Source organism: Canis lupus, chromosome 11 (assembly GCF_011100685.1).
Source record: "Canis lupus familiaris isolate Mischka breed German Shepherd chromosome 11, alternate assembly UU_Cfam_GSD_1.0, whole genome shotgun sequence".
NCBI lineage: Eukaryota > Metazoa > Chordata > Mammalia > Carnivora > Canidae > Canis > Canis lupus.
The window spans coordinates 65,753,438-65,768,851 of NC_049232.1; the positions used below are offsets into that span (position 1 = coordinate 65,753,438).

Sequence of the window (15,414 nt, forward strand, 5' to 3'; positions counted from 1 at the left end):
ACAGCAGAAATAATTAGCAATATGGTTGAAAAATTTAGAAATGCACTCAACTCCAGGGAGCAGGATACTCCAAGTAATGTCATGTCTTTTTTTTTTAATATGACAATAAACATTAAATAAACAATAAAGCATTTGTGGTAATCTCAAGATGTTTAGATCAAAGTTTTTAAGAAAAACAGCCAGCCACATCTTTTGCAAAATTGCTCTTTTACATACCCACTGACAAAAAGTCAGGAATCAAATCAAGAGATGGCTGAAGATATCAATAGATATTAATGCTTATTTAGAAAAACTTATTTCTTCCATCTACATTTGTTATCTTAAAACTTAATAAGTATCTTGGTGAAACAAGATACTTGTTATACCTGTGATAAACAAGATACTTGTTATAACAAAAATATTTGTTATATTAAAACTTTTTAAGCATTAAAAAATATTTTATTTATTTGAAAGAGAGAGTGAGCACAAGCAGAGGGAGAGGGGGAAGCAGACTCCCTGCTGAGCAAGGAGCCCGACAACGTGTGGCTTGATCCCAGGACCCTGAGATCATGACCTGAGCGGAAGGCAGACACTTAATGGATCTAGCCACTCAGACACCCCCAAAACTGTAAACTATAAGTATCTTTGCTTCACCAAGAATAAATTAATCTATTCTTTGTTGCTAGACCTCAGAGTTCCAGACAGGGCTTTGCACAAACATATTACAAAGCTGCTGAGTTTAAAATGGGTTTTCTGAATCTCAAGTTTCAAAAAAATGATTACCTATTTGGAAAAGGTAATTAGCTCCAGATAGCTAATTAAAGGAGTTAATTAGAAGCAAAGATCTTCTACTGGCAAAGTTATGAAACTTCTGTTTGAGAGAATATCTATGAGTGTGTATGATAGGGCAAAAATGTAAATTCTGTCAGTGAAACCAAGATCTATGATGAATTGAACTATTTTGCACCATTTTTTTCAGCACAACCTTATCCTCAAAAAGAAAAAGACAATGCCCCAGAAACTGACAGAATGTCAAAAATTATACTAATATGTAATAATAAAATCTTGATTAAAAATCAGAAAGCTCATTAGAGAACATACTGTTGTGATGTCTATATTTTGTCTTTTGATATATAAAATATAAATTTTCATGTAAAAATTAGTTTATCTTACATGTCAAAGGCAGATGGTTGTCATCAGAAATATACTTTCTAGGGGTGGACAATCAGTACTTAATGTATTATTTATGTATACAGATAGTAAATATATGTATGCAGTAAATATATAAATGTACATATAGTGTATATAAGTGTAAATATAACACACATGCATAATAATGGCATTATCTGTAGTATATAATACAGCATTAAGTACACACACATGCACATATACAGAGGGAGTTCCTGATGGTCTAATTCCTAAGAAGAGAGAGGAGAAAGTTTCATTTTGAATCTTGGCCAAACTGTGATTTCTGAGTCAAGAAAAATGGGACAAAATCCTTTTGACCTCTCATATTGGACAGAGAGAGAGAAAGAGAAAATCTAAGTATGCCAAAAGTGATATTAAAATAGAATTAAAAAGAGTGCCTTGAAATGACTGGGAAAATGTAATCTCACACGTCTGCTCCTCGATGGTGTTAAGGGTAACACATATAGCCCTGGAGTCAAGTGAATTTTGCCTTTTAAATGGGTTTCCTAAGACAAATTCAAAGGTCAGAAACTCTCATCCTAAGCCTCCTTTTAACTTTGTCCTATAGGGTAAGGGTAAGAAATATCATCCTGTCTCTGCAATAATCTTTCTTTTTCTATAGGACCATATGGAAACAACACCATCACCAAAAAAAAAAAAAAAAAAAAAAAAAAAATCATTTGCAAGACTTATTCCTCAGATAAAAGTCATTTTTTAAAAATGAAAGATTTCAAGAGTCCCTGGGTGACACAGTCGATTAAGCGTCTGACTCTGGATTTTGGCTCAGGTCGTGGTCTCAGGGTCATGGTCTCAGGGTTGTGGGATCAAGCCCCACATCAGGCTCCATGCTCAGCAGGGAGTCTGCTTAGGGATTCTCTCTCTCCCTCTGCCCTTCCCTCATCTCTCTAAAAAAAATAAATTAATTAATTAAATTTTAAAAAAAGAAAAATTTCAGACTCTTGAGTTTGTAACCATGAACCTATGGATATTTAATATCCTAAGTAGTGATAAAAACGAAATACATGGAAAATATATTACTTTAATATAGGAATATGCTTAAATATAATAGCTGTGTTGATTATATTTTAAGTTCAACATGCTAAAGAATGCAAAAAGTGATACTTTAGTAAAAAGTGAAATAAACCATAAACATACACATAAAAATAAATCACTACAGAAAGAAAAAAAAATAAAGAAGGAAGGAAGAAGTTTAAAACTAAGAAAAATATATATGGGGGACTGTTTTAGAAACACACGTGTAAGTTTAAAGTAAAATGGTATTTATTTAACACCACAGGACAGAGTGCTGAGTGCTGCTGTTCCCAACTCACTCATGACAAGCAAATGTGGTTAAACTTGTGCTGGGAATATATTAGGAGAAATACAGCAGTTACCAGAAATCTAGAGACTTTCTGGGAATTATAATTACTTAATTGGAATAATTGGTATTAAACAAACCTCAAGGCTTCATTGGAAAGCTAAAGGGAAAAAACATCAAATATGAATTGGTTTTACTGTAAAAATCCTAGTTACTTTTGTGGTTGGAGGGAGAGAAAGAGAAAGAAAGAATTTTTCACTGCAGACTTTCTTCCAAAATTCATTTGTATATTGACAAAATAAAAGAGTGTCTAGTAGATCTATTTCAACCATAATGTGGGGCCTTATTTGCCTTTTAATAATAATTAAAAAAAAAACCTCAAAGCTGGTATTACACAACAGACATGGTTTATGAGTTGCAACCAGGTCCTGGTTAAATTCTTTTCTCTTTAGTGAAACATCAGGTTGATGACTACTGCTTGCCCGATTCCTCAGGTCTAAGAGACTTTATCTACTGTGATCCTAATATGTTGAGATAATTTAAACAGGTGGAGTATGTAAAAATCTGTAAGCATAGTGTGCTTCCTCATTTTCTCTCTGCTACACTAACTTTGAGGACTACATCTCCCAAAATGCAATGTACTCCCCTCTCCCCACAACAAAAATGTCCTATACAGTTGTTTTCTGGGAATTTGTTTCTAACTATATGCAGAGGTATAAATGCCTGGGGTACAGTGAGGCCGTGTATATGTATGTGTGTGTGTGTGTGTGTGTGTGTGTGTGTGTGTCTTAGGAGAAATGGAGAGCTAACAGATTGGTTTCTTAAAAACATCACTATTCAATAAGGGAACAGTTTTTAAGTTTTCAGATGGGCATAGGTAGACCTTAGATTTTTTAATAAGGGTGTAGTGAAAGAGGAAGATATGTAATTTTTAAAAAAGTCATGTTTCAGCCAGCATGTTTGTTCTTTTCTCAGTGATGTAGCAGAGGTAGGCCAACAACTTTTTATTTTTAGTCAAGTTCCATTGACTTTGCAGAGTACGTGGAGTTTGGAGTTCCTGGCAGCAGAATGACCTTGACTCTTAGTCCCAGTTTCATGGCCATTTTAAGTTTTCATATTTTTGTTTTGTTGACACCTTCCAGCACCTTTACCATGCTGGAAAACTGTACTTGGTAGGGATGTTAGAAATATTTGAAAATTGGAACTCTAATCTTTCCATTTCCATTGTGATTTGTACCAAATGGTCCCTGGACCAAGTAGGAGCAGCATCTCTTCTGAACTACTTAGAAATACAAATTCTCAGGTCCCACATCAGAACTGCTGACTTAGAAATTCTAGGGGGTGGGGCCTGGCAATCTGTGTTTTTAAACCCTTCATGCTGACCTTTGAGATCCAAAACTAGTCATACTCAACTTTTCCTGTTACTTTAGAATCACTGGGGTGGGGAACCTTAAAAAGAAAACCAGACCAGTTAAGTCAGAATATCTGGGAGTGGAGATCGGCCTTCAGTATTTTAAAAATGCTGACGTCAATGTGCAGATGATTCCAAAGTACAGTCAGAGTGGAGTGGATAATCACTCACAAAAACCTCCAAACTGTAGAAGATGAAATATCGTAATTCATAAAGTGTCTTTTTAGAGTTTCAAGGGACATGAGACAGGACCTCACTTTAGAAAGGAGGAGACTCAGTTCCTAGATGAGAAGTATTCCTAGCATATAATGAAGCCACATGTTTATTAATGTTGAATACTAGGACCAAGTCTTGTACTTTTTGTGTGTTCCTAAAGGCACTAGCATAGTGTTTATATTGAGGGTGTTTATACTTAAGTATTTACTGGCTGAATACATGGAAACTTTCCATGAAGAGACAGTTATTTACATTCTTTGCATAGAGTAGACATATGGTTTTGCTGAAAATATTCCACTCCGCCATGCATAGAACCTATTAGGTTTGAAGAAGTATCAGTGTCTAAGGCTTTGATAACCTCCACAAGCAGAAATGTCCACGGCTCCTCTTTTCACAGATGAAGTGTTTTCTGGACACAAGAGGCAGCTCTGGGAACCAAATGCTGGCTGATAACTGCCCAGAGGACACGATTCACACGTTTCAAGCCCATTTGATGAGTAGGTGCCTGGTTTGCACTTAGCTGAAAAGAAAAATGTAATATGGTTAAGAATGATGCCATTAAGCTATACAAAACTTGCACTGGATAAGATAGGGTTTTCCGTAATTCAATTATTCAGGACACAGTGAGTGACACAAAGAATTCCAAGTATATAGATTGTATTTTAGATCGCCCTATGCTTTCCTGTACTAATAACATTTAGGCTGATTTTCATTTACTTTCTTTATTACCAGTTGCTTTCTTTACTCCAGTTACTTTTTTTATCACACAGAAAATGCTAATAAATGGGGATTTTTTTTTTTAAGATTTTATTTGAGAGAGAGAGATAGCAAGAGGGAGCATGAGCAGGGGTAAGGGGAGAGGAAAAAGCAGGCTCCTGGGAGCCCAATGCAGGGCTCGATCCCAGGACCCAGGGATCATGAATTGAGCCGAAGGCAGATGTTTCACTGACTGAGCCACCCAAGTGCCCACCAATAAATGGTTTTTAATGAGGTTAGAAATCTCATCTCAGAAAGTACAGTCAAAAGAACAAGTTATACACAGGAAAACTTGTTCTTGTATAAGTTCTCAGCTCGTATACTATTCTCTGGAGCGAGAGAAACCAAACCTCAAACTGGGCTAGAGCCTCATAAGTTTTGTTGCTCTAACAATTGGCCCTCTCCTGTCCTCCTTCTACCTACAGACCTCATCTGAGGGCTGGTGGAGTAGAAAGTAAAAGTAGTCTTAGCATGAGGCCCAGGGATTTTAAGCAACTTTCTAGGATTCATAGCGGTGGTTTTGTGGGAGAGCAGGACTAGGGCCAGAATCCTCAATCCCCAGTACACTACCCTTTCCTTCCACCCCTGTTCTCCCCTGCAAATGATTCTCATTTGCAGCATTGCTAACATTTTCAGTGCACTTTTAATCACTTAGCACAGTTCCCAAGTTTATATTTGTCATTAAGCAGTCATACCTGCATTTGTAACAACAGCAAGGGGCACAGTTCTGAAATTCCTTCTTTTAGGTGCATCTCTTTTTTTTTTTTTAAGTTTGTTTGTTTTTTGTTTGTTTATTAAAGTCATCTCTACACCCTTTTTGGGGTTTGAACTCATGACGCCGAGATGAAGAGTCACATGCTCTACTGACTGAGCCAGCCAGGCACCCCTCAGGTGCATCTTATTGTGACCTTAATCACGAAAGAAAATGTTTCCATCAGAAATGTTTATTCGGAGAAGGACAATCATCATATGGTTTCACTCACATAGGGAATATAAGAAATAGTGAAAAGAATTATAAGGGAAAGGAAGGGAACTGAGTGGGAAAAATCAGAGACGGAGAGAAAACATGAGAGACTCCTAACTCTGGGAAATGAACAAGGAGTAGTGGAAGGGGAGGCGGGCGGGGAGATGGGGTAGTTGGGTGACGGGCACTGAGGAGGGTACTTGATGGGATGAGCACTGGGTGTTATATGTTGGCAAATCTAATTTCAATTAAAAAATAAGAAAAAATAAAAATAAAAAATAAGAAAAAATAAAAATAAAAAAATAAAAATGACAATAAAATGTTTTTGAAAACATTGGGTATTTTAGTAGCAAGAATACATGCATATGTACCTATGGTTATTAATTTCCAAGTAAATGGAGAGTTGATCTCATTGTATCAAATATTATTCTAAGAAAAAGCAAGTTTCTAATTGCTAAGTGTTATGAAAGTCCTTTCCACCAATTAATTTGAAATCCAGTAAAAAAAAAAAAATCTGAGTTAACTGATAAATGTGGATTAGAACTAAGGCACACGGGTGGCACTGTGAGTTAAGCGTCTGACTCGTGATTTCTGCTCAGGACGTGATCTCTGGGTCATGGGATCGAGCATCAGGCTCTGCGCTCAGCATGGAGTCTGCTTGAGATTCTTTCTCTCCCTCTGCCCCTCCTGCTTATGCGTGCTCTCTCTCTCTCTCCCTCTCTAAAATAAATACATAAATCTTTTTTTTAAATATGGATTAGAATTATGGACAGTGGAGTCTCACTTAGAGCAGCAGAATATTCCAAAGGGAAAAAAAACAGACTTCTTTAAAGTGAGAGAAACATTAAGATACTAATTTAAAGTTAAAAGAAAAAATAATAAGTGAACGAAATTGCTTGTAGTAATGCTCTTATTTCATCCTCTTTGCCATTTAGACTTCGTAACTGAAGATAAAATTCAGGCTTCTGGTCAACCTGTGCATTGAGCCATTACCTTTGCATTCTGAGCTGCTTCTTGAATGAAGATACTCGGTGTAAGTCCCAGCTGGACAGAGTTTGCACTCGAGTTGTCCTTCTTCATCTTGATAGTATCCGATCAAGCAGCTTTCACAGGCGGAATGCTCCAGAGAATAATAGGTTCCCAAAGGGCAATTGACTGAAAAGAAAACAAACAGGAGACATAGTAAGCTGTAGAACTGGAACACATTTGGGTTCCTTTATCCTAAGGCATGAAAATAATAAAGCATGCTTCCAAGTACTATTGTTTATGCATTAAATCTTACTGTCAGGGGTTTACTCACAAGATAAACCTTCCAGAAATGTATTCCTAGAAAACCGACAGTAGATTTTTTTTTTTTAAGAAAATGCAAATTCTTATCGACCAAGCTTAGGGCTTGTGTGATAGGAGCTTTAAAGTGTGGGTTAAACCAGATCATCCTGGGAAACACACAGCTAACAAAGGGAAGGCTGCTGTAAGGAAAGAATAAAACAGTGAACATTTAGGTTAATTTGAAGCTTCAAGATATGAAAAACACTTTCTTAGCTGTTCCTCTGAATGGTTCCCCTTATGAAAGTGACAGCTTGTCTATTACGGCATCATTTCTAGAAACAAAACCAGGCAAAAGTTGTGGGACTAAGCCGGGTGAGTTAAGTAGACTCTTGTCTCTGTTTATAGGAATTCCTGTCCAGTGAAGGCAAGTCTGAGACATCCTCAGACTCCAGGATCCCGAGGAAACAGGCCAATTTTAGGACCTCCCTTCCTTGGAGGTTTTGGTCTACTACTTGGCAGGCTCGAAGTGACTCAGGATTTCTGAGACCAGAGTGGAATGCTAACCCCACGAAAAGGCTGCTAGCAAAGTTAGTATTTGTAAAGAGAGGATACTTGAAATTAGCACCCAGATGGTTCTGATGATAATGTGTATAAGAATTACCTGGGAACTTACTAAAAATTCAGATTCCAAGGCTCTGTCCCCAAAGTGCCACATATATTAGTTCTGAGATGGGGCCTGAGTCAAGATGCATTTTGATAAGCACTTCAGGTGATGCTGACACAGGTGCTTTGAAGACCATACCGAGAAATGCAGAACACTGACCAAGGTGATTTCTAATTTTTACTCACAAGGTAGGGAGGAAACACGAACTGGTTCAGAACGACCATTTCAATGTGCTTTCATTGGGCTGAATTTATCACCCAACTGAGCTCTGGGAAAAACAGTAAGAACTGTTGAGGAAGGATTTCCTGAACAGGAGGCAAGATCCCATGCCTACAGAGAGGTTAACGCCAGGCTCATGTCATCTGGTTCAGCTGAGTGTTCAGAGTTTGGGGAGAGGAATCTTCCCTATCTATAAGCAATGACATATTTAGGAAACAGGCTGGAAGTGATCCAGATTGTGGTAGTCTGGGTTAAAAGGTAAGGGGCTGTGTGTAAGGAGGATAAGGAGTGGCTGCTTAATGGTTATTGGGGTGGGGCTCCTTTGGAGGTGATGAAAATGTCTTGGTAGCGGTGATGGCTGAACAACACTGTATCATGAATGTGCTAAATACCACTGATCGGTACACTTTAAAAGGGTTGATTTTATGCTGGTGAATTTGGCAGTGGCTACTCAGGTGGAAATCTTAGCTATACCACTTACTGTCTTAATGGGTAACTTCCTAGCCTCTCTGACTTCAGTTTTGCCATCTGTAAAATGGGCTTAATTGTAATAGCACTTCATGGAGTTGCTAAAACAATTAAACACGAGAGATGCTCAGCCAGCCTATGGAAGTGGTCAAAACGTAGTCATTATTTTTATTGGAGATGCTGCTAAAAGTTATGAGCTCTAGAGATCTATAAGGAAAACTAAGATCTGAGTCCCTTACCTGAGATAGTTTTCTTGTCCTGAATAATTGGTGGTTACTTAGAGGCCTGAGACAAAATAATAAGAACAAAAACCACACAACAATTGCAAAATGTTTCATTTCAATACCCCTGGGTAGTTGCAAAGAGGCTCTACTCATCTCGCTTGACCCACTACGAGCCAGATATTTTTTATTGCAGGGAAAAGTCTTACCACACATACGCCCTCTCAGCACCGAGCCTGGTCTGCAGAAAAGGAAAGCCTTTTCTGTCTCTAACGAATTGCTGTCGGCTACAAGCATCTCAGATGCAAGCTGAAAGGAATACATGGGCTCCTGACTGAGGGTCCTTTTCAGTTGATTTGTAATGGTTTCCAAAGTCTTAATGAGTCGCTGTTGATTTTCCAGCTCAAGGGTATCATTCCTTTCATCGGGTAATGGCACACTAGCTGAGATAAAAACAAGACGAAATAAAACATAACACACACACATGGTGTTTCAGGAAACTGTAGTTTTTTTTTCTTTGTTTGTTTTTTAACCAAAGAAAGATGGCATATTAAAAATCTTCTGGGCAAAACAAACTCAAACTCAACCACTACTTACTGAGCAACTAGTATATGGATAATCTTAAGAACAATGCAATTTGTTTTAATCCTTCCCTCATATGCTGGATCTACATCACCTTTTTTGTGAAGTTCTTCCTTACAGCATGTTAAATTTCTGTAAATTCTTGCTTTTTAAAAACATGCCTTAGTTCGTCATGCCAAGAGGAGTACAAAGCAGGATGCTTGTTGCTGCGAGAATCATAAAATACATCTGTGATATTAAATTGCAAAAAAATGACGAAACTTAGGTGATTGGGCTCTCCCTAATTTTCAGTTCCAGGATTATTTCCTAAGGATGATAACAAATGGAAACTTTGCAAAATAGGTTTCCCACCAAGAATGTCACATAATATTGTTTTTCCAAACAGTCTCTCCTTACCTGTGATGTTAAAAATTAACTTAATTTTGTGGTCAGATAATGGGGCATTTCTTTTAATTCGTGAAGATCTGGCTTTGCCGGCACCTGTGGGTGTTTCTTGCACGGAGTCCAAGAAATCATCATAAGAGTAATCCAGCCTATTAGCTGCGCCCCAACCACCAGGTCCTGGACAGTTGGGGCAGAAAAACAAGATTCTACAGTTGCCTCTTTATCAGCACTTAGGTTCTAATGGTAAGCCACAAGTCAAATTGTTCCTATTTCTTAAATCGTCCATAATGTGCTGCATACAGGGATTCATCCAGAATCTCATTTTTCACCTATAATCTTATATTGTAATTTTTAGGCACTTCATTTTAGATTTAGATTACCAATGAATTGCACAAGAAGAAGAAAGAAAAGTTCCTATGGAGCCACCTAGGCATTTAAGCCATTCTTATCTTTGAGTTAATAGCTAAAATTACCTTAGCTTTAGAGGTAAATAGGATGTGGGTGCAGAATTTTAATCAATCTCTATTTTCCACCAGGGTTGGCTCCATTCTTTTCTAAAAAATTATAGTATCAGATTTATAAACTTAATGCAAATGAACAGGTTTCCTTTTGTGAAGATTATTCAAGATACTGCATCATTTTTTAACGGTGGGGACATTCAGTTAAGCAATGGTGGTGCATTCAGTTAAGCAACAGACTCTTGGTTTGGCTCAGGTCTTGATCTCAGAGTTGTGATCTCAGGGTCATAAGATCAAGCCCCACTTGGTCGTGGAGTCTGCTTGAGATTCTCTCTCCTTCTCCCTCTGCCCCTCCTGTTCATGCTCTCTCTCAACAGATAAATAAATCTTTAAAGGTGGAGGCAGTTTCTAAAGGTAACATGTAAGCTAAGTGTGCATGTAGCCACAGTGGACTATATCACACAGATATGTGAGATTCTTCAGATGCCCCAAGTGTCATCGTGGTCACCATCTGCATAGATTCAGATTGTGGCTTCTGGATGTAGGAGATAAGGGTGTACAATGCTAGTACAGTTACTTTCACCTCTCTGAACTTCAGTTTCTTCATTTATAAATTGAGATCATTATTCTTACTTCACAGGTTTGGGGGATAACTGAGACAATGTATACTAACCATCTAATTCAGTATTTGACTCCTTCTAAAACCTCAGTAAGTGATACTAATATTGGTCTGGGTATATTGTTGTTGCTTGGTTATATGCTTTAAATATCAAATTATATTTATACAGGCCTGTCTACCTAAATAAACTGTTTAAAAATTTTTAAATAAAATTTAAAATAGAGTTTTAAATAAAATAAGCTGTTTAAATTTTTTTGTGTGTCTAGTTTATGTCTTTGGCCTAGGATAAAATTACCTAGGATAAATATTTTTGATTTTCATTTAAACATCTTTTCTACAAATATTATGTAGCCATTATAGAAAAATGGATGAGCAAAGTCAAAAATTTTTTTTGATTACCTATAATTCTACCATATAGAAATAATGACTAGAACATATTAGGCAAGATTTTATTTTATGAATATATAAACACACACATATGTTTATGCATACATAGATGCATGAATCACTAGAGTAGAAATAAACATACCATATCTTCAAAAAATGATTACACTCTGTGTATTTTATTTAGTAAAATTTTTCTAATTTTCTCAATAATATATTATGGCATTTCTGTATCAAATGGCTTCATAATATTCTCTTTTATGGCTATACCACAAACTAACCAGGTTCCTATTTTCAGACTTTTAGGTTATTTCAAAAATCTAGAACATCCTTCTGCATAGAGGATTTCATAAAATATAAGGCACCATCAATGAGAAGATACATTCCAATCTTAGAGATGTCCAAATGAAAAATGTACATCTTAGAATTTATGAAATGTAGTACCTATTTGCACACTGGCATGATTTTTATACTGAGAAATATTCTTAGAAGTAGATTTCTGGGTTTGAATATTTTTAATCTTTTTGATATATATTGTCAATTGCCCTCCAGTTTCTCCCCTGTATACAATATATGCATATGATTTTTTTTCCCTTATATCCTTACCAGTTTTGGGTATTATGATTCTTACTTGAATTTGTTAATCTGACAGATCAAAAACAGCATCTTGTTTTAGTTTTTTTTTTAAGATTTTATTTATTTATTCATGAGAGACAGAGACAGAGAGAGAGAGGCAGAGACACAGGCAGAGGGAGAAGCAGGCTCCATGCAGGAAGCCTGATGTGGGACTCGATCCTGGGTCTCCAGGATCACACCCTGGGCTGAAGGCAGCGCTAAACCATTGAGCCACCTGAGCTGCCCTCATTTTAGTTTTAATTTGAATTGCATGACTATTATGATGTCAAACCATTTTAATATATTTATTGGCCCTTTGGTTTTCATACATTATGATTTGCCAAGGTGTTTTTAGAAATATTATGCTAATCTTGTGACTTTCTACTGTAAAGATATTCAAGGAGAAAGGCTTATCTCTTAGGATCAATTGTACCATATTGTCCACATATGATTCTAGGAAACTGCCACTTTATCCTTATTAGATGACAAATATCACTCATTTCAAAGCCATATGATGACACCTGGCTCCCTCTAGGTGTATCCTTATACCCTTAATAATCTGCCTCAATAATCTGGGAGGTGAAACCTGTGTCATGTGTGACAGAAGAGTCATGCCACTGCCAACTCTATTGCCAATGCCACTTCATGTTCTTCTAAAACTTTAATGTCCAAAATCTTCACTGAGAAGTTTTACATAATAGTTAAAAATGGGAAAAATAGCAAAGCTTACCAGTAGGAAATTGTTTACATAAAACTGATTAAATATGTGGCCATTAAAACTGAAGCATAATATTTAGTGACAGAAAAATGTCCTCAATATAATATTAGGTAAAAATTCAAGTTTATTTATTTATTTATTTATTTATTTATTTATTTATTTATTTATTTATTTTTAAAAATTCAAGTTTAGAAAATAGTATGGCCATATATACATATGTGTGTATGGCCATATATACATATGTGTGTATAGTTATATGTATGTATGTTAATGAGCATATAGTAATACATATACTAGTATATTAACCAAATTTTTTACGGAACTGTGGATTATCTTGATTTCATTCTTTAGGTTTTAGCATTTTTTCAAATTTTTGCATAAATATATATACTCAAAAATGATATTTTTAAAATTTAAAAAGTGTAAAGAAAATGTCAACATCAATCTAAATGTTAAGTCACTAAAAATATTACACATATGATTAGTGTCAGAAACAAAAAAGGATGTCTGCTGTAATGTCAATTAATATTGTCTCAGATAGCCTTCCAAGGACTTTATGTGTACTTGTACTTATTCATTTAATCCTGAGAATGGCCCTATGAGTACAGTACTTTTATATAACATCCATTTTATAGGTGAGGAACCTGAGGTACAGAGTATGAACTTGCTAAAGACCTCAGAGCTAATAGGTGGTAAAGCCAGAATTTGAACATAAAAAGTTGGTCTTAGAGTCCATGTGTTAAACCATGATACTTTTTGTTATTGCTTTTTCTTTTCTTTTCTTTTTTTTTTTTTTTGAGAAGAAAAGGGAAGAGGGGGAGGGACAAAGGGTAAGAGAGAGAGAATCTTAAGCAGGCTCCATACTCAGCATAGAGCACAACACAGGGCTCAATCTCACAACTGTGAGATTATGACCTAAACTAAAATCAAGGGTCGGACGCTTAAGTGACTGAGCCACCCAGGCACCCCATCATTATTATTTTTAAAAACATTATTCTGGAAGTGTTTGACAGTTTTATAATAATGCAACAAAAATGAGAAATATAATTACTGGAAAGTTTGATGATTTTACTAATGAAAGAACCAAGAGTGACTACTGAAATCTTCCAGAAATATTAAGGCAATTAGCTAAATGGCCAGCTACACCAGCATACAAATCACATGTCATACTTAGGAATAACTTGAATAATAATGCTCAAAGATAATATAGAGAAAACATGAGAATAGATTTAGAAGGTATATCAGACTTGAATAGGTTGAGTCTTAACACATTCTGGGTAAGAAATCTGAATATTTTAAATGTGTGACTATTTTAAATCAATGACTTAGTTGCAATTTAAATTGAATGCCATATAAAAATTGCTTTAGTACTAATCTAAGATATCATATACATATTGAAATTTCACCATCATAATGTGACTTATTTTTCTTAGTTTTTATCATCTCAAGAGTTTTGGTTTAAAAAAAAGTTAATTTGTCTAGTTTGCCCCACTCTTCTGAAATTATGTTATACTGTGGATCACTCTTGCAAACTACTGACACTGTATAACTTTATTACCAATTGCAAAGCCGTTTTCATAGTCATAATTGTATTCGAGGCAATATTTTTTGGTCAGGTCCTCCAATCTGCAGTCAATGTCATCAGCATCACTACAAAATGATGGGACCTGCAAATGAAAAATGAAGAGCGTGAAACGTCAATCACATATCTGTGTGGTCTGGATAAGCCCTTTATTCAGCTAGACTTCACATTTCTCTCCACAGGAGGGAGGAGAGAACCACAGGTCTGCTTGCTCCTGGACAGACTCCCGTCCTTTCTCCATGTCCTCCCCTAGAGGCTCTGCTGCTCATGGACCATCAGGATTAGTTTCATGGCTTTTCTCTGTGTAGGTCACAGATCACCAGAAGCCCAGGACTCCTGGCATATCTCTTATCTCCAAATTTTCACCCCATATGGGTCCTTAGGTCCCTTTATCTGGCTCTATCTCCCACTCATCTCTAAGTCCTTAGAATCTTCCTCTGCCCTCTGAAACTCAACAGTCATCAGTGAATCCCCTGTTATTTTTTTCACCTCTATTTATGGTCCCTTCACCTTAGTTCTCAATGACACCTCACTTTTCAGTTTTCTCAAACATGGGCATGGAGGCGGAAGAAGTGTCTTCCTCACTCTTGCCTGCTGTTTCCAGATTACACTCCCTCACCCCTCCTTAGAGCCTCACAATCCTTAAACTCGTGGTATAGTAGACAGCCTCTCCTTGTGGCAGCTGCCTACAGCCTTTCTCCATTCTGCATCACCCCCTCATTCCAAGAACATCCAGTAACTTGCTGTTATAACTGGTGATTTCTATATCCAAGATCCAGCTAATCCTTCCTTCCATCACCATGCCTTCTCATTTCCTTTTCCCCTTCTCCTCTAGTATTTCAGCCTTACTTTGTCCCTTGCTCTCATGATCATACCCTCAGACCTCCTCATTACCAGTAACGGCATCCTCTTGTACTCTTGGAAGTCCTTGACGTCATCAGATTTATAATCCATTGACCCTATCATCTCTTCACTGTCTCTCAGCCTGATGTCTTCACCTTCTTATTTATCTATCTTAGATTCTATGGCTCATCACCAGAAATCACTCCCTGATGGGCCCCATCCTCCGATGATTGTCTGCAGAACGCATAACCCTAGTTAAACTAAGTGCTTTGTTTTCTCCACAATCCTGCTTCCTGCCAATCCTACCACCTTTCTTTAGCACATTCATCTGTGCTGTCCTAGAAAATTATTTTATACCATCAACTCTCTTTCTAAACCTCAACAACTCCTCCCCATCCTTACTCTCCCAGCTGATCACTCTGCATCTTTTTCCACTGAGCAAATAGAAGTCAGGAAAGATCCTCTGACACACTTCCACCACCATGTATACCCACTCCAGCATCTGTGTCTCTGTGTACACTGCCTCCTTGACTCCCCTCTTTCTCTCATACTGTAC

General features: G+C 36.8%; 1 protein-coding gene across 2 annotated transcripts in view; it reads right to left on the bottom strand.

Annotated features, from left to right (window-relative positions):
* The window catches only part of SVEP1 (sushi, von Willebrand factor type A, EGF and pentraxin domain containing 1), a 181,682-nt gene that overhangs the window by 79,645 nt on the left and 86,623 nt on the right, over positions 1-15,414 (bottom strand). For both annotated transcript variants that reach the window (XM_038553086.1, XM_038553085.1), the window contains exons 14-18: positions 13,992-14,100; positions 9,652-9,816; positions 8,883-9,116; positions 6,826-6,987; positions 4,471-4,632 (exon numbers count right to left, since the gene is read on the bottom strand). In XM_038553086.1, coding sequence (XP_038409014.1) covers positions 4,471-4,632; positions 6,826-6,987; positions 8,883-9,116; positions 9,652-9,816; positions 13,992-14,100 — 832 coding nt within the window. The remainder of the gene's footprint in view (positions 1-4,470; positions 4,633-6,825; positions 6,988-8,882; positions 9,117-9,651; positions 9,817-13,991; positions 14,101-15,414) is intronic.